We start from the raw sequence: 17,864 nt of genomic DNA, 5'->3' as shown, positions 1-17,864 counted from the left end.
TGTGGCTCCGGAGCCGCATGTGGCTCTTCATAGGTTAATATGCAGCTCCTTGCATAGCTGCTGACTCTGGGGCTGGAGCTACAGATGCTAACTTTCCAGTGTGCTGGGGGGTGCTCAGTGCTCAACCTTCTGTGCTGCCCCCACTCCACCCCTTCCCCCAAGCCTGCCATGCCCTCGCTCTCTCTCCCCCCTTCCCAACAGAGATTCCTGTGAACCGTGAAACAGCTGATCACAGCAGGTGGGAGGCATAGGAAAGATGGGTGAGGCACTGATTGTCAGGGCTGCCGGTAGGCAGGAGGCGCTACAGTGTGGAGTGGGGGGAGCTGATGGGGTCTGCTGATGTAGTACTATGGCTCTTTGGCAATGTAGATCAGTAAATTCTGGCTCCTTCTCTGGCTCAGGTTGGCTGCCCCTGAAGCAGAGTTTTTGTACTGGCACAACTATGTCAGTTAGGGGTGTGATATTTTTACTGGTACAACTCCTAATATGGACAGTTATTTGATAGCAGAATAATGCTCTATGGGAATAAACTATATCGATATAAGCATTTTAATGCTAGTAAAACTGAATCCATAGAAAGTGGGTTGTATCGCTTTAGCTATACCAGTGTACCTAGTATACCAGTACAGTTAAAGCAAATTTTGTGTGTAAGACAAAGCATTAGGCACCTGCAGATGTTATGTCTAGAGAGAGTCACTCAATGGAAGAGTTTCAGAGTGCTACTTTAAGCCTTCCAACTTAAAAATCATATACACGTTCTGCAAAAATAAATTTGTTTCACACAGCTCCTTAGATTATTAAAACCAAAATAATTTTCTAATTCTAATGTACTTAACTATTTATGTTCCATTTTCATTTTGCATTGTTCTTGTGAGTTTCACTGCAGTTATGTTTGGGTTTAACATGCTATAAGGGAATATTTGTTTAAAGATAGCAGTTTTCAGTGATTTTTAAAAAAAGTTGTAGAAGTATTTCTACTAGATTTAGGTTTTAGAAAAGTTAATTCTTCCTAAACTGTAATTTTTGACCAAATGCTAACGGGGATAGTTTTCAGTCATGTACACAGTGCCACTTGCCAGAGCAGGGGTGTGAAGGAGTGACTGGAGAGGGAGAGGAAGAGGAAGTAGATACATAAATGATGATGGGTAGGCCTTTAGCAAGGAGAGGTGTGGGGGGGGGGGGGAGATTCGTTACATTTCCTGAAAGGAGCTCAGCATCCAAGTGTTTGAGAAACCCTGTTGTAAAGGGCGCAGGAGCCCAGCAGAATCTTCACAGGAGGCTCCATCCAGCCATAGGCCTGTGTGAGACAACTGCAGACAGAGAGGTGGAATGGGGCCCCTCAGAGTCCCTCAGGCGCTTCAGTGGAAACTGGGACCTCTGTGGGTTCTGGAACTAGAGGGCTCCCCACTTATCTGGGGACCTTTAACGTAAGTAAGGCTTGGCCTGCGGGGATCGCTCCCCCACCGCACCTCCTCCCCTAACAATGCTGAGCCCCCATACGGGCGGGGACAGGGCTGCACCCCCGCTCTCCATACAGGTGCCCGGCAGCACTGTGCCCTCCGCTCCCTCAGCAGAGGTGCCAGCCTGCACTCCCCACACAGATACCGGCCCCCCTGCTTCCCCGAGAGAGTTCCCCCGCCCCAGCCCTTTGTGCAGCCCCAGTGTCAATTCCCAGCCGCCCCGGCCGGGTAAGCAGCGGGCAGAGCAGCCCGCCTAAGACGGGGATAGGGGGGTGACGCGGCGCTGAGGGGAATCCGTTCTACATGGAAGGGGGAGCCTCACCTGCAGTCTCCACGGCAACCTCCTCCCGGGCCCCTGGAGCCCAGCAGGTCAATACAACGGCCGCTCATTGGCTGAACTGCGACTCCCCACCCAGCCAATAGAGATGCTGGATACAGAGTGACAGGCTGCCTTAGGAGAGGGCGGGGCCGAAGGGACTGCGGAGCAGCTTCCCACAGTGATTCCCCCCCCGCCGCGCGAGGCTGTGCCTCCCACACGCGCCCCGCCCCGCCCCGCCCCTTCCGTTCCAGCACCGCCGGGCGCCGTCACGGGACCCCATCGTCAGGGAATGTCATGATGCCGTCAGCACGGCACGTCGTTGCCGTCATGACCTCAGCGCGCGCCAACCGCTTGCTCTGTGCTAGTCCCCCATTGGCCCGCGAGGGGTACCGTCCCGTGACTCGTCCTGCCCGCTCTCCCTCGTCCCCCGTGTCCCACGCGCACGGGGCCGTAACGCAGCCTATCCCCGCCGCCGCTGCCCGGCCTCGGTGTTCGACCAGTGACTGACTAGAGCCCGCCCGCCTGGAACCCCGGTCACCATACGTGTAAAACACCACCTGCCTTCAGGGTGACCAGCTGTCCCGATTTTTGGGTCTTTTTCTTATATAGGCTCCTATTACCCCCCACCTCCATCCTGATTTTTCACATTTGCTGTCTGGTCACCCTAGGTGACGTGTCCCTGGCTCTCCAGTGCGCCACCAAGTCCCTCTGCACTGTCATCGCCACATCACCTTGGCCCCTCGCCACAGCTAAGCTTGAGGGCATTGCCTGAGGGGTTGGACATCTCCACAGCCTTAATATTAGGCATGGTTAAGTGCTGTGTTGAATCAGGGCCCTGGTTCTGCTTCCAGCGTGTTGCTGCTGACCCTCCTTCACTATCCCCTTTCCTGGATTTTCTTCCTGCTGCCTTCTGTTTTCTGCCAGTGTCCATCAGGTTCCTGCATTTGATACCTTGTTTCATTTTTATATCCCATCACTGGGATTTTACCACTCATGGATTCAACTACTGCCTTTTCTCTGTTGTAGTCTGTCCAGTCCTCTCTGGTTGCCTTTCTGATATTTCTTCATGGATGTCTAGCTTCATCTGAAACTCATTTTCTCAAACACTGAAGTATTTTTCTTTCCTTTCAGTCCTTCTCAACTGCCCTCCTTCTTTATTCTACATATTCACAAATTACACAATCCTTCCTGTTTCCCTAGCCCATCATTCCAGTGTTTATTGTATGTTCTCACACCTTAATTGAAAGTGAGCTGTTGAATCTTTAAGAAAAATGTCCTTTCTCCAGAATGTTATTTACTTAAGTTAAATAGGTGCTAACAAAAAGCAGAGTTTTAAAAAGTGTCATTAAAAATACTTTTCCTGTCAGTCGCTCAGTTTTCACCAGTTTGCTTGAGTTACACACTCAAGTTACTCCACTTGAGCTAGCCAAACTTAAGGGAGAGTGGCCACATTGCAACATCACACTTTACCTGCAGAGAATGATTGCAATAGTAGCAGAGAGTGATTGGATTAGCATCTGATAAATTGTGCTAACTTGAGCTGTAGCTGCATCCCCACAGTGTGCTTAGAGAGGTTGAGTGAGATACAAGGAGAAAGGGAAACAAAATGAAAGTATTGTGATAATCTAGTGAATCGACACACACAAAGTATTTTGATAAAAGTTTTATTGACCAGATAAACACCCAACTCATGACACTAACATATAAATCTGCACTTAGTGCATATTTTATTTAGCGGACAGTGATTTTGCAACAATGGAAGAAAGTTATGCTGCATGTGTAGTAACTAGCTTCAGATATTAATCATTTGGTTTTAATTATTTTTGAATAAATGAAAGAATGAAAGATACTTCCAACCTGACACCCAAATTTTTGATTGTGTGTTAAAAAAAAATTACAAACGCTAACTGGAATAAAAAGTATTCTGTGAGCAATGAAAGAGGAAATTAGTTCATTTTTAAATGTAATTATTCCCTTGCAGTGCTGTAAATACCGGACAATTAAACACTGTAGTAGTACATCAGAACCAGAAAATGAACAATTTAATCCTGACCCTCAAAACATTTATTCACATGAATAATCCCAATGAATTCAGTGCAACTATTCATGTGCCTAAATGTTGGCAGGATTTGGACCTTAGAAAGTGACTGTAAATGAAACTGACAACTCTATCTTCATTATCTCTGCTGAGTGAAATGCAAAAGTAAGGAAATCCCATAGATGATAACTAGGGGAGTTGAGGGGTTTATAAAAAATAAAATATTGTGTATAATCCAGTTATAAAGTCACCAACCAGAAGGGCCCCAAGAGGAAAACTCCCCTACTAAAAGAAGACATTACAGCAGATGTAGCAAGGCCCTGGCCAATAAGGAAAAAAAAACAACAAAAAAACAGGCATGGCAAGAAGTCAGTCAGTCATGTGCAAATTCATCAGCTCCTCTCCACCACCCACAGAACACTGAAAGCATTCGTAAAATAAAAAGTGTTCTGGTATTGTTCACTGTGGTGAGAGGGTTGTGGGAAAGTACTGTGGACAAGGAGACAAGTTACAGGAATTGAAACTAATTACCAGAACCAGCAAAACAATTTCCTGGGCTCCACGTCCTAGGGTATGAAATGATTCTGCAATAAGTAGCCCTCTTCCACACATACCCCAATGCACAATATGCACATTGATATTAAACTACAGGAGTCTACTGAATGAACATGGGAACATCCACCTTTGCAAGCCATTGATCCTAGTGAAATAGAGCTCAGAGCAGGAGATTAGAGAGGAGCCCTAGCCCAGCCATCCCATACAAGTTAAAAGATTCTTCCCTCAGACCAATATTCTCTCTTCCCAGAAATGGGGTGGGGGGGAGGTTTAGAATGGAAGAAATGTTCACAGAAGTTGGAAGTGAAAGATCTCAGGTCCCCTTGAATCTCTGCCCTCCAGTGGCAGCGAGTTAGGCTAACTACTGTGACTTAGTTTAGTGCCTATTGCCAGACTAATGAGCAACATTTAGTGACTTCTGGTGTAGAAGAGTCTACAGGGACATGGTCCCAATCAGCATTCTATCTGATGGCGAAGTTAAGCCCATAAACTCTCAAGCTATGGCCCATGGACTCCTAGATCAGACAGAATTTCACAAGGAAGAGAAAAGGTTAGCACATGACAGGATCTGTCCCTCTCTTGCAAAGCGGCCCTCAGGCTAAACAAAACTGGAGAACCTCCCCAGTCAGTTATCAATTATGCCAGTCACGCAACAGAAATAAAGAACTGTTCATTGCTAAAGGAAAAAGACTACAGAACTTGGATTAACTGGATCCAAATAAGGAAGGCCATCATGACACTGCTGCTGACAAAACAAACTCCCAGCTACACAAACCTCACGATTCAAGTTTTGTTTGAGATCACAGGTAACTGCATTGTCTCTGGGCCACAAGACAGGTGTGAGACAAAGACTTCCAACTGTTCCTGACAAAAAGTTTGGCTGATAAGCCCCGCTTTGGAGCTGTGTGCACACAGGAAGCAGAAACAGAAAGGAACTACATGAGTGGAGATGCAGAAGGATACATATCAGATCTTGCGTAGAAACAAACAGGTAGAGCTGGCCATCCTTGGGTTGTGCCCTCCACAAGGGTTTCTTTTTAATGGGTTTCTTGAAGAGATCATAAGAAAGTCATAACAGTTCCTTTCTTGCCAATCTGCCAAGGTTCCAGTGGATAAAAGCGGATAAGAATCCTTTGCGTGTGGAAGAGAAGAGAACACAGGAGGAAAGGAAAGGTTATTATTTTATAATGGAACATTATCTCCAGTAAGTTCTTTCAACAACCCAGAAACACACCACTAAACATAGCTCTCAGTGGTCTGGACTTAAAGGCTCTGACTGTAATAGGAGCAGGATTTTTTAATATGGGACAGTGTGTGAGTGGGTTCTAAAGTCCTGTCCACACCCGCAAAAAAAGTTAAACTGTTAACTATCTATTTATCCAAGGTACTTACCGTATATACTCATTCATAAGCCAAATATTTTTAGTAAAAAAAAAGACACATCAAAGAGCGGGGAGTCGGCTTACAAATGGGTCTACACCAGAATTTGATGATTTTAAACTCTATGGAATCATTGAATTGAATATCTAATACATTGTCGTTTTGTTTACCTGAAGTATTTGCAGGCATGGAGCCCCTCAGCTCCCTGCGGCCGTGGTTCGCTGTTCCCAGCCAATGGGAGCTGCAGGAAGTGGCATGCCATTGGCTGGGAATGGTGAACCGCGGCTACAGGGAGCTGAGGGGCTCCATGCCTGCAGATGCTCCAGGTAAACAAAATGTCCCAACCCGCCGGCGGCTTACCCTGACATGCCGGGAGCCAAAGTTTTCCAACCTCTGAAATATAGGGTCGGCTTATGAAAAAGTCATACAGTTTTTGCTATTTTTACCTATCCGTTTTGGGGAGTCGGCTTATAAATGAACGGGCTAATAAACGAGTATATACGGTATATGTAAATTATCTCTGAGGTAGTATTTGAGTGCCTGCTGACCCCCAACACAGAGAAGAGCAAGCTGCACTGGGGTTTGCACTGATTATGTTAAATGAGGTTACTTATGTTCAGAACAGAATAAACCCCAACCAGTTCAGTCAGTGCAAAGCCCTGCATGTCCTTGGCTATCCTTGCAGCTCAACCAGGGTCAGGACTGGTGCAGCTGCACAGAATGCTGAATTTACAGCTATTTTTGGAAGCAGAAAATACCTTGGTCACATGGAAAACAGGAATTCACTGCCTTTTCATTTCAGGCATCTGCCCTGTTTATGTTTTCTGTATTTCCCTTAGCTGTTACACACTGGTTATTTTCAAATCATCATCCATGTCCACCAAGCTTTTGTTCACCAGTATTACTGCCTAGGAGGTAAGACCTAGTAGCAACAGGATGCAAGGGGCAGCCAGTTAGGCAACTGGCCTAGAACATAGTTAATATTTCTCTTATTCTGTGATATGACTTTTTTTTTTACACAAACATCTGCTGGTCATAATTAATTCAATACAGACAATTTCTCCCCCATATAAACACAAAGGGAAAGATAAGAGACTTCTCCTCTTCCCAGAGCTGTGAAATACCTGGAACGAGTTTTTTCCTCTCTGCTACTATTGGAGTAATGGGAGAACAAGAGAGAAAGGGGCAGAGAAAAAAAGACTGACAAATCCACCAGAAAGGCAAACTAAGCCCTATGCTACCACCTTGCACTGATGGGTCATGGTGGATGTGTCTGGCCTTTTCTTTAAATAGAAAAATAAATTGTATTTTTTCTGTACTGAATACATTCTGACAACCAAGACAATAATTAGCCCTACTGAGGAGTTATTTGGATCAAGCATGACACTAATAGTATAGCGGGCTTTATGTGACATTGTGGGGACGTGGAGTCAGAACTGCTAAGTACCAGAATTGGGGAACCCAATTCATCCAGCCCTAAGAATAATGACATTCAATTGCCATATCTCCTCTTTCTCTGGTTTCACACCAATGTAGCTCTGCTTCTAACCCCTCTACCCCAAAATCCTTGCTCATGAGCCACCAGGCCCTCTCTGATCCCATCATTACACCAGTGCATCTGGGGGTAACTCTGCTTTGACTACATCTGGGGCTTTACCCCTCATTCTCACAATTAGGCTCAGTCTGAGAAAGTCAGGAAAGGAGCAAGAAGGAAGATGCTCAGTATAACGAGTGCAGGAAATTACTGACGGGGCAGGGGGGAAATCAGGAGGACTGGAGGAGAGAGACCCTCCCTGCCAAGGCCTCTTATATGCTTCCCCTACATGTACTTAAACACAGACCTTGATTAGCACTGATCTGGGTCTCACTGGGGCGCTGTATGAAACTCCCCTCTACCTGCTGCGTACATCTCCCCCTGCTCTCTCTGCTCCCTGCACTGCACTCACCTGTCTGCACCGAGCCCCAGCTCCTTGGTAAGGAACTCAAAGAACTTGGCACTGTGCCCTCTGTTCTGCTCCGCGGTTCCCACCACTGCGATGGATGAGACGAGCAGCTGAGCGCAGGGCGCTGCGGAGCCACCAACCACCATGGGCAAGTCGCTCTTCACAGTGACGTTTATCCTCTGCCATGCCGGGCACACCCAGGGAAACAGCCATGGGAGGGAAGGAAACAGAACATAAGCAGTGTGTGTCATGAGGAGGAGCTGGTGCCCTGGGCCGCCCACCCCATGCACCCCAGGGGAATCCTGCCTCTCCAGTTCCCTCCTATTAGGGTGCTCAACCTTTTTCTTTCCGAGCCTGCCCCCTTCCCTCCCCCAACATGCTACAAAAACTCCACAGTCCATCTGTGCCACAACAACTAGTTTTCTGCACAGACAAGCCAGGGCCAGCATTAGGGGGTAGCAAGCAGGGCAGTTGTCTGGAACCCCAGGATGCGCAGCCCTCCCACAAAGCTACATTGCTCAGGCTTCAGCCCCGGGGGGTGGGGTTCAGTGGGACTTTGGCTTTCTGGCCTAGGCCCCAGCGAGTCTAATGTTGGCCCTATTTGGTGGCCCCCCTGAAATCTGCTCACAGCCCCCCAAGGGGCCCTAGACCAGTGATTCTGTCTTTCCCATACCAGGACCCCCTCCCATCAAGCCCATACCCCCAAGGGGTGCGGGGCCAGCAGAGAACTGGGGGTCTAGTGGGCAGAGCAACTGCCACTAAACAGACTCGCTGCTGCTGCTGCTGTCCCCCCCAGGGACAAGCTCTGCGCATCGGCCGCAGGCCCAGCTGCTCCTCCAGGGGAGCCGCCTGCAAGGGCGCATCCAGCCCGCGCGGCCAGACCAGAGGCCGCTGCGCTGCGCTGCGCACGCCGGGGCAGCACTCACCTCCTCGGGCTTGCTCAGGATCGCAGCAGCGGCCGAGCACAGCTTGCCGGCTAAGCCCGGGGGCAGCTGAGCCGCCGGGAGGCTGGTCTCCAGCTCCAGGAACGGCATGGCCGAGACCAGCGCCACGAACCGGCTCCCGCGGGCTGCAGAGTCACACGCTGCGCTGCCGCCGCGGGCTGCCGAGCAGGGGGTGGGAGCGAGCGAGCGAGCGCCGGGGCTTGCGATTGGCTGCGTCTGGAGACACCCTCCCCTGTGTCTCTCCCCCTGGGGCTCTGGGTAGCGTCCCAGAGCACAGCAGGGGCAGCCTGGCCGGCGCCCGTTCCTCTCCCGGTGACTGTGGAGGTTTGCTTTGCCTGGCCTTTTGTGAACACTGTGCCACAGCCACGGGTGTCCCCGCTGTCACGGCGGTGCTGCCTCGTTCACAGGCCTGGTCCTGCCCAGACAGGACAGGAAAAGCAGTTCCGGGGCTCAGTCACCTGGATCCTCCAAAGCTGAGTGTCCTGTTACCAGATTGTACAATAAAATATAATACAATGGATTTGATGCCCTGGTTTTTGTTAGGTTTATTTCCACATGGCAGAGAAATCTGATTCTGCTAAGGGAATAAGAACAGGAGTACTTGTGGCACCTTAGAGACTAACAAATTTATTTCAGCATGAGCTTTCGTGGGCTACAGCCCACTTCTTTGGATGCATAGAATGGAACACACAGACAGGAGATATTTACACATACGGAGAACATGAAAAGGTGGAAGTACACATGCCAACAGGAAGAGTCTAATCAATTGAGATGAGCTATCATCAGCAGGAGAAAAAATTTTTTTGAAGTGATAATTAAGATGACCCATAGAAGGTGTGAGGAGAACTTAATATAGGGAAATAGATTCGATTAGTGTAATGACCCAACCATTCCCAGTCTCTGTTTAGGCCTGAGTTAATTGTGTCTAATTTGCATATTAATTCAAGTTCAGCAGTCTCTCTTTGGAGTCTGTTTTTGAAGTTTTTTTGTTGCAAAATTGCCACCTTAGACTTCGTAGGTGCAGTGTGCCTCTAGTGGCATGTGACCAGGATCACTGAATTTTGTCCGCTGGTTGGATCATTAGTTTCCCCAGCCTGGGCCAGGTACTGACTGGGAGCACGACATGAACACTGATCCATGGCCCCCCAAGGGAAAGGAGTAAGCCAAAACGAAACCCTTTATTCACTTCCTGTGGCACTGGCAGGCAGGTATATGGATTGCTTATCAGGAAGGCAATTCGCCTACTTCATGCAACTCCCTGAGCAAGAGTGTCCTTAACAAAGCCACAAATGGAAATGTGCCAGTGGAGTTTACCCTGGCTTTCCTTTGTCTGCTGGAAACAAATGTTTATTTCTCGCACCCTGAGAAGGACAATAGTGGTGAGGGGATGGAAACGCATAAAACACATACACACACTAATAACCTGAACACTGAAATGTAACAGTAAGTCTTGACGGGCAGCCTGACCACCACAGCACAATTAATTTATCACACCCTACCACGTGACAGAGTGCTTGTAATAATATGCATGTGACCACATGAATGCAACTTACTGTGATATTTAATTTCTCTTGTTTTGGCAGCCTTCTTCATATTGCTTTACCTTCTGTAAAGACTGAAAATTATTTCTACCCTTTGTTGGGAGATGGATAGAGAGATTTATGTGCCTACAGCTGGCTGGGACTCTCGGCCTTCCATGTGTTCATTGTTTCTTCTCACTTTGGTATCTCTTCTTATTTAGATAATCCACACAGAGAAATGGGGTGAAGAAAATATTCGCCTTTTCACGAACAGCTGCCTATTTTATCTCCATGCGTGGTTGCTAAAATCCAAGAAGCCTGTTTTAGAGGTTATGTCTCCCACATTACTGTCCAACTGATGTGGCTATTTATAATATATATTTATAATACCTGACTTTTTATGCTGAAGTGGCAACTGTGATAATGGGTAACATTATCATTATAAAAAAGTTCAGCTGCAAAGTCTGAGACTGGCCCATGGTTTGAATATTGTGACGGGGAGTTAATGATGTACAGCCTTTGAGTGGAAAAATCTCAGTGAAAATGGACACTTCCAGAAGATTAGGGCATTTAAAAACAAAACAAAACCCACTAACCCTAACTGGAGCGTCTTAAGGAAGGAAAGTGTGTATGTAGAAGAAGGAAACCAAGCTCTGCTTTAAGTCGACTGCACTTCAAACCCAGATCCTCTAAAAGCAAAGATAACGAAACACCCAAAGACAAAAGACTGCTGCGTTTTTATTTTGAACATATGCTTTGCAATATTCTGAAGAGGCATACTGGCAGCTGATGAATCTGAGAGGTAAATGTCTGATATAGTCTAAGCAGATTCAGAAAATGTCAGTACATAAATGTACACAACTCCTGCTCTGAGTTTTCTAGGAAGAACAAGCAGTGACATTACAGTGAAGTACTGTATATGCAAGAGTTACCTGTCTGGCTGAAAGACTGTTATATCCATGTGAATAAGCTATAGTAAATGCTTGTTTCTATTTTTAATTTCTATTTTATAAAAGTAACAGCACATCAGGCAGTGCATTTCCAAGACTTGCACAAAAGATTTGGCACTTCATGTGATAGAAGTCACCTGATGGCTGGTATTCTGGGCATGCAACTGCACAGAAAGTCCACTGCTTTGGGTGTCCAACGGCATCATTATTTCTAGCAACATTTTAAGAGCACAAAATCCTGGATAGACGGGGCACAGGAGGTTAGAACAGAAAATTCACCAAGGAATGAGTCACTCCTCTGTGCAGCAAACTGCCAGCTGTGAAGAGTGGCACTGGCAATTACAGGATGAGGAGAGGAAAATGAGAACAATGTGTGCTGCCTCAAGAAGCTAAAATGTCCCAGAGGTTAGTAAGCTTCCACAGAGAGAAATCCAGGTGGAAGGGGGTTGAAGACTCTCTGCTAGAAGTCTGCTTTTGAGTTTTTCAAAATTGTCAAGGAGCAGAGAAGCTGACAGTCATCATGAGGATATTTAAGAGGACTGCGACAAAGAAGCCCTGTGAGAGACAGTAAGGAGTGAATTTTTGGGGACAACACACTGTCTCCTTCAAGTGACAAAAAGGCAATGGTTAAGGGAAAAAAGGTCTAATTTTAAAGTGCCCTGCTGTGGTTCCAGGGGCGGCTCTAGAAATCAGGCTGCCCCAAGCAGCGCGGTGCGCTGCGCCGCCCTTCCCTGGTCCTGCGGCGGGTCCCCTCTTCCCGCGGCTCCGGTTAAGCTCCCGCAGGCATGACTGCGGCAGGTCAACCGGAGCCCGGGACGAGCCGTGGTCCCGCGGCTCCGGTTAAGCTCCCGCAGGCATGCCTGCGGGAGCTCAACCGGAGCCGCGGGAAGAGGGGACCCGCCGCAGTCATGCCTGCGGCAGGTCCACTCGTCCCGGGGCTCCGGTGGACCTCCCGCAGGCATGACTGCGGCAGGTCCGCCAGCCCAGCCTCCCGCCCTCCCCGGTGGCAGGGGACGCCCCCTACATTTTGCCGCCCTAGGCACCAGCTTGTTTTGCTGGTGCCTAGAGCCGCCCCTGTGTGGTTCACTGTTAGAGGATAAAGACAGAACACATGGAAAAGTTCCACTACTCAAGTGAAACGTGTGGCAAGTTCTTTCTTCTTGGCACAGGGTAATTGCACATAAGAGGGGAATTTGGGGGGTTGGATTTAGAAAAACGTTCAGAAAAGTCTAGCAGTGAAAGAATACTTCATGTTTCCTCCTACTTCAGCATCTTCAGCAGCTGGGGCTTCATTTCCTCCTTCATCTGTGGGTCAATCTGGACTTTCCTCAAATCCTGGGCATTCAGGATCCATTCATGTGCTTCTTGGAAGAGCTCCTTCCCCACAGCTTCCTCCACCTGGCTGCGCCATGTCACCAGTTTGGGCCAGCCCTCAAAGATGTTGCAAGCAGCACCTATGGGCTGCAAAGAGAGAAAGACACAGCAGCCGAACGTTAGTGAAAAGGAGAGGAATTCATTTCAAGTAACTGCACAGCAGAATCCTGCCCTGGATTAACAAGCAACTGCCAAAAGTGGGAAGACAGTTGGCTGACTAGCGTCAATGTCATCCTCAATCTGCTCCAGCACCTAAATGTCTGAGCTTGACTTGAAGGGTGGTACAGCCTCATTGCAATTCACATGGTGCTTATTGCAAAATCTCAGCTACGAGAGGTTAAATCAGGAGATAATGAGCCGATTTCTCCAGCAACATAACACCGTTGAAGCTAATGAAGTTACACCAGCAGAGAGTTTGGCTTAATAGGTGTAACAGTTCTCACATGCACTAAGGCATGGTCAATGAGAGAACCCAAAGTAATCATTTAAGATCAAAATTGCAGCATCAGCAGTTTTTCTTGCCCTCTCAAAAGTTTATCTGCAGGGTGACCCGCTCTTTGGAGGGAGGCAGTGCTGCCCCGTAAAGCATCTGGAGGAGAGGGTGTGGGGAGAGGTGGAAGGTGCTGTAACACAGTACTCCAGGCAAGTAACGGATCCATATGGGAGCCACTTCACTTTAAATGCTATATTTTGTGAAGTCCTTGATTGGTATTTTGCAGACTGAGAGGAGGGAAATGACTAGGGGAGGAAGCCTGCCCCCACCCCCTTGGGGTGGGCTCTTTATTTTAATATAAACCTCAGTTCCCCATTGCTCCTCATTTACTCTTCATAGGATTTGAATTCTTCACAAGGACAGAAAACTGTAATGAGGAGGGAATGACGTGAAGGAAAACATAGGATGGGTGGGGGCAGAACAATACTGGATCAGACTGTTCTATAGCATCTGCCAGCTTTGTGAAGTCGCTGAATCCTGCTTCCCTTCTCAGTCGTGTGGTGCTGCATCAAACCCTCCTTCCCATCTCCAAGGAAACTGTACCAGCACCACATGCTGGTCTTCAGGCAGTATAGACAACATCAGGTTTTCATGATGCTGAAAATTCACTAACAACACTCCTACACTCACCTGCATGAGCTCTCTGATAGCCACCAGATCTGCCAGAGAAATCTCGCTGCCCATGATGAAGGGCTTGTCCTGCAGAAACTTCTCTGTGAACTTTTTCAGGGAATTATTCAGCTCATCCAAAGCCTCCTGCAGCTTCTCTCAAGGTATTGGCTTTCCTGTGAAGAGGGGAATCACCACCTGCACGGGGAGGAGGGAATAGGATTAGCTTCCATACACCTGCAATGGAATTTAGTCATCACCAAATGACGAACTGCATAGATTGCTCCATGTATTTACAGGAGAGCTAATCCGGTACTGAGCTGTATGAATCCTCTACTTTTCTGTACCTCTAAGTATCAGCAATCAGAATGAGACTTAATGGGATCCTCCAAGCAGCTGGACGTTGTCCTGTTGCAGTTCTGAGAACAATCTGTGGATCTCAGACATCCTTACATCAAATGCTGGCAGCATATGCATCAGGCTTCATAGTCCACTTCTCACACTGTCTTTTGCTTTTACTTAGTAGATGAAGTAACCTTTTAATTTAAGTGGAGTGCTAGGATCCCTACAAGTTTGGTTTCATCAATTTAAATATATCTGTTACTCTGTAAGAGGAGACATACCAAATCTCCCAAAGACTCTTGGCCTTGCTGCATGATCTTGCTGTTCTCCATCAGACCACTAGAGGGAGAAAAGAGCCAGGTCCATGTAGTTTACCACATGGCATCATCATTATAATTTGTATTATCATAGCACCATGTAAGTGATTTGTATGTATATGTATATTGTATACACACATATTAAATACAAAGTGGATTTCTGTATGTTCACCAATTGGCTGGTTATGGTCACAAGACGTACGCTAAGAAAGACGTTAAATGCCCCCTCATGACTCTGTCTGGAACTCAGGAGTGCTGATAATACTCAAACTAACTACAATTGACCGGCTTGGGGAATGGTACTTGGCAGCCTGGATTAAGTAGGGAAACTTGCCCCATGACTTGCTCCAAAGGCTAAACGAGCATGCCAGACATACTGTAGTCTGGTGGCGCTGGGAAAATAAATGATGGATAAAGAAAGCAGTCTTGTAGATTTGCCTAATGGAAATATACCTCCTCCCTGTGTCCTTGTTCCGTACACCTAAGGATGGCCAAATAAGCACTATATTGGAAAGAAAGGGCAAACCCTTTATACAAAGGCCATTTAAACACAGCTCTTTTATAACCCTGGCAAGTGCTAGTATTCAGCACTTTAGATATTTAGCCCACTTACCATGAGCCACAAAATTTTGGAAGCATTCGCCAGGACAGTAGTGTGTTGCCAGGGCCTGTATTCATCTACCTGGTCCCATTTCTGTATGTCAGACAGGTACCAGTGATCGGGGTGTTGTACTTCTGGCTTAGAGACAGAAGAAACGCAGTGCTGTCCAGATAAAAGGGGAAACGGTAGGCCTGTGAGCTAAGGAGAGAAGAGTTGCATCCTCCTCCTCTTCTCCTTACATCACTTCCATTTAGAAAGCGTGGTCATGTTAAGGGTCAGAGAACAGCGCAGGAGCCAGAAGGTCAGCACTGCTTGTTCTGCTGATAACCCACAGCACCCTTTACACGTTAAGAACCACAGACAAATGATGTTTTATAAAATTATCATCATGAAGTATAATGTAGTGTTTTCTACATTTCCTTTTCCCTCCCAGCTGTTTTAGGGCCTGATCCAATATCCCACTGAAGTCAATGGGAAACCTTCCATTGACTTCAACAGACATTGGACCAGGCCTTTATTTTGTCAGTTTTTGTTGCATTGCACACGTTCCTTACAAAGACATGGCTCTGAGAATGCATTCTCTCAAAAATACACCACTTGTTCCCCGCCCCACACACTTAGAACTTGCAGATTGCATCCCGGCAAAGAAGATAAGACGTGTAAATCAAAGCTCTCTCAGAACCAGACTGATTCTAATGGGGCTCTCAGGGAACGCTTCTCCTTGGCTTTTGAAACACTGCTTTCCCATTTCACTCTCTGTTCACTTGGGGTCTTGAGCAGAGGCACCATCTTTCTAAGCTGCTGGGGGGTGTTTGACCCCGTTCCGTCCCAGGCCCCACCCCCATCCACCCCTTCTGCCAAGCCCCCAACCCTGCTCTGCCTCTTCCCACCCCCACTCCACCCTACACCACCCCTCCCCTCAGCGCACTCCACCCTCGCTCCTCCCCCTGCTCCTCCACACCTACTGCACGCTGCTGAACAGCTGATCCACAGAGGGCAGGAGGCACTGGGAGGGAGGGGGAGGAGCTGATTGGTGGGGCCTGCCAGCAGGCAAGAAACACTGGGGAGAGGAGCTGACTGTGGGGGCTGCTGGTGGGCGCTGAGCACCCACTATTTTTTTCCATGGGTGCTCCAGCCCCGGAGCACCCACGGAGTCGGCGCCTATGGTCTTGAGCTCCCTACGTTTGTGTGAATATTAGTATCAGGAAAGGTACGCTGCCCCCTGCACTTACAACTTTTTTCTCAATACAATCCATGGTGTGTTAACACTCCCACACCTTGGTGAGATTCCAGTCTGGGGCCCCAGGAGACCATTCAGCCAGACTGCTCTTCTCAGTGCCTCTGGCAATCTGAAACCAGCCAGGACACCTTATTACCAGCATGTCCGTCCTAGCACACTGCAGGACCAAACACCATCCCATGATCCTCGTAGAGGCGGACTGCAGCAGACAAACATGCAGCTCAGAAGTGTTATGGTGGTAAATACTGCGACAAGGATGTGAGGTTTTCTACCTCTGCATTCTAACCTCTCTCCTAAGGAGAAGTTTCCATCCTCAGCATAGGCACTTTCTTTGGGGAGTTTATGTTGCTAAATTCTTGAATGTTGAGCCCTAAAAGAGTTATAATTAAAAAGAAAAACAATCCGAGACTAGTGGTGGAGAAACCAATAGAAGCTGAAGCTGAGCTGTCAACATAGCCCATTTGGAACCCGTTAATGGGGATTAGTCAGACTAGTGGCAATATTTTGCTATTGCCACTGCCGGACACTTAGAGGCACCTTGTTATAAATAAGTCAATGGGCTTTTTCAAGAGGTGTATTTTTCAAATTAAAGAAGGAACATAAACTAAAAAGCCAAAATGTCCAGCCAGGGTCTTTGCAGTCTGACAGTTATGCCAAGCCTTTCAGTGCATTGCAAGGGATTCGGTCATTTGACTCCTGTTAATGCTAGTGGTAGGTGAAACACACTGAAAAAAGTTACCTGCAAATGGCCATTCTGAAATGAGAAGAGCATTTCCTCCAATCATGGAAAGAAGGAGGAGATTTCAATAAAGGCAGCTGAATGTTTTTATGACATATTTGCCAAAAGTAAGGAAGAAGGGAAATGAGGGGACAGACTGGTCCTCAATGGAGCAGATGTGCACACAGTGTTAAACTGCCTTCTGAAGGGATTTTCACATCACACAGGTTAAAACCCATGTCTAACTTTATAGAATGAATTAATAACAATGAGTTGTCTTAGGATGAAGTAAGGGAGACATTTCTACTTTCAATTTGCTTTTCCAGAGGTGGCATCAGGGTGGATAAAGAACCACCATGACAGGTCAGGCCAGCCTAGAAAGCAAGGGATATAAATCTTTGCTCTCCTTTATTAGACCCTTCACCTCTGTTTTTAAAAGCATCTCAAAAAGAAAAAAGCTGTCAACAGCCGCAAGTGCGTGTAAATTCACATAGGGTTGATTACTCAGCAGACTACCCAGGGGGCCATTGTTGTACATACAATCACATGTTTGTGGTCCAAGACTGGAATAGATTGGGTTTTGCACAATACTCTCTACAAAAAGTGAAAAGGCAGCCTGGTGGCTTATTGCCATAGTAAATATTTAAAAAGTGAGGTCAGCTACTGAGATTGGAGTTTTGCTTTCCCAAATCAATAAAGATGACCCTGGCAGACTGGCATTGATGGACAGCATAATCCAGGGTTTCATGTTGTCTCAAAGAGTGACCGGCAATAGAATTTCATTAGTTCATAACAAAATGTTAGGACTAGGACAGTTTGTTTGAAGAGTGCTGTTATTCTGAAAAATGACTCTATGAATGAATGAAATGACTTATGCTTGAAGGTCCCAATCTTTACTGTATCTCAGTAACTACTGATCAAATTTGCTAAATTTACAAGAAAAATACAGTGTTTTCTACCTGCCAGCCCCGCACATTCATAGAAACATAGAATCATAGATAATTAGGGTTGGAAGAGACCTCAGGAGGTCATCTAGTCCAACCCTCTGCTCAAAGCAGGAC

General features: G+C 47.1%; 2 protein-coding genes and 1 pseudogene across 4 annotated transcripts in view; all 3 read right to left on the bottom strand.

Moving 5' to 3' along the window:
- The window catches only part of CABIN1 (calcineurin binding protein 1), a 223,059-nt gene extending 221,210 nt beyond the window's left edge, over positions 1-1,849 (bottom strand). For all 3 annotated transcript variants that reach the window (XM_044990035.1, XM_044990037.1, XM_044990036.1), the window contains exon 1: positions 1,783-1,849. The gene's annotated coding sequence lies outside the window, so the exon portion shown is untranslated. The remainder of the gene's footprint in view (positions 1-1,782) is intronic.
- Positions 1,850-3,429: 1,580 nt separating this feature from the next.
- On the bottom strand, positions 3,430-9,060 carry DDT (D-dopachrome tautomerase). The gene is made up of 3 exons (XM_044990441.1): positions 8,622-9,060; positions 7,699-7,874; positions 3,430-5,503 (listed from the first exon to the last, which is right to left on the bottom strand). The coding sequence occupies exons 1-3, from the start codon at positions 8,727-8,729 to the stop codon at positions 5,431-5,433; spliced, it is 357 nt and encodes a 118-aa protein (XP_044846376.1). The 5' UTR covers positions 8,730-9,060; the 3' UTR covers positions 3,430-5,430.
- Positions 9,061-10,339: 1,279 nt separating this feature from the next.
- Positions 10,340-16,838, bottom strand: LOC123351128 (annotated as a pseudogene).
- Positions 16,839-17,864: the final 1,026 nt, after the last annotated feature.

This window comes from Mauremys mutica, chromosome 16, assembly GCF_020497125.1.
Source record: "Mauremys mutica isolate MM-2020 ecotype Southern chromosome 16, ASM2049712v1, whole genome shotgun sequence".
Lineage (NCBI taxonomy): Eukaryota > Metazoa > Chordata > Testudines > Geoemydidae > Mauremys > Mauremys mutica.
Note: the sequence above shows the minus strand (reverse complement) of the source record. Positions and strands in the feature narration are given on the sequence as shown.

What these genes read in the sequence shown, in the direction of transcription:
- DDT (XM_044990441.1), bottom strand. Translation starts at nt 8,729, where the DNA reads ATGCCGTTCCTGGAGCTGGAGACCAGCCTCCCGGCGGCTCAGCTGCCC. An exon ending in TCCTGAGCAAGCCCGAGGAG is followed by an intron (nt 7,875 to 8,621) that starts GTGAGTGCTGCC and finishes CCGGCATGGCAG; the next exon opens with AGGATAAACGTCACTGTGAA. An exon ending in CTGGGGCTCGGTGCAGACAG is followed by an intron (nt 5,504 to 7,698) that starts GTGAGTGCAGTG and finishes CCACACGCAAAG; the next exon opens with GATTCTTATCCGCTTTTATC.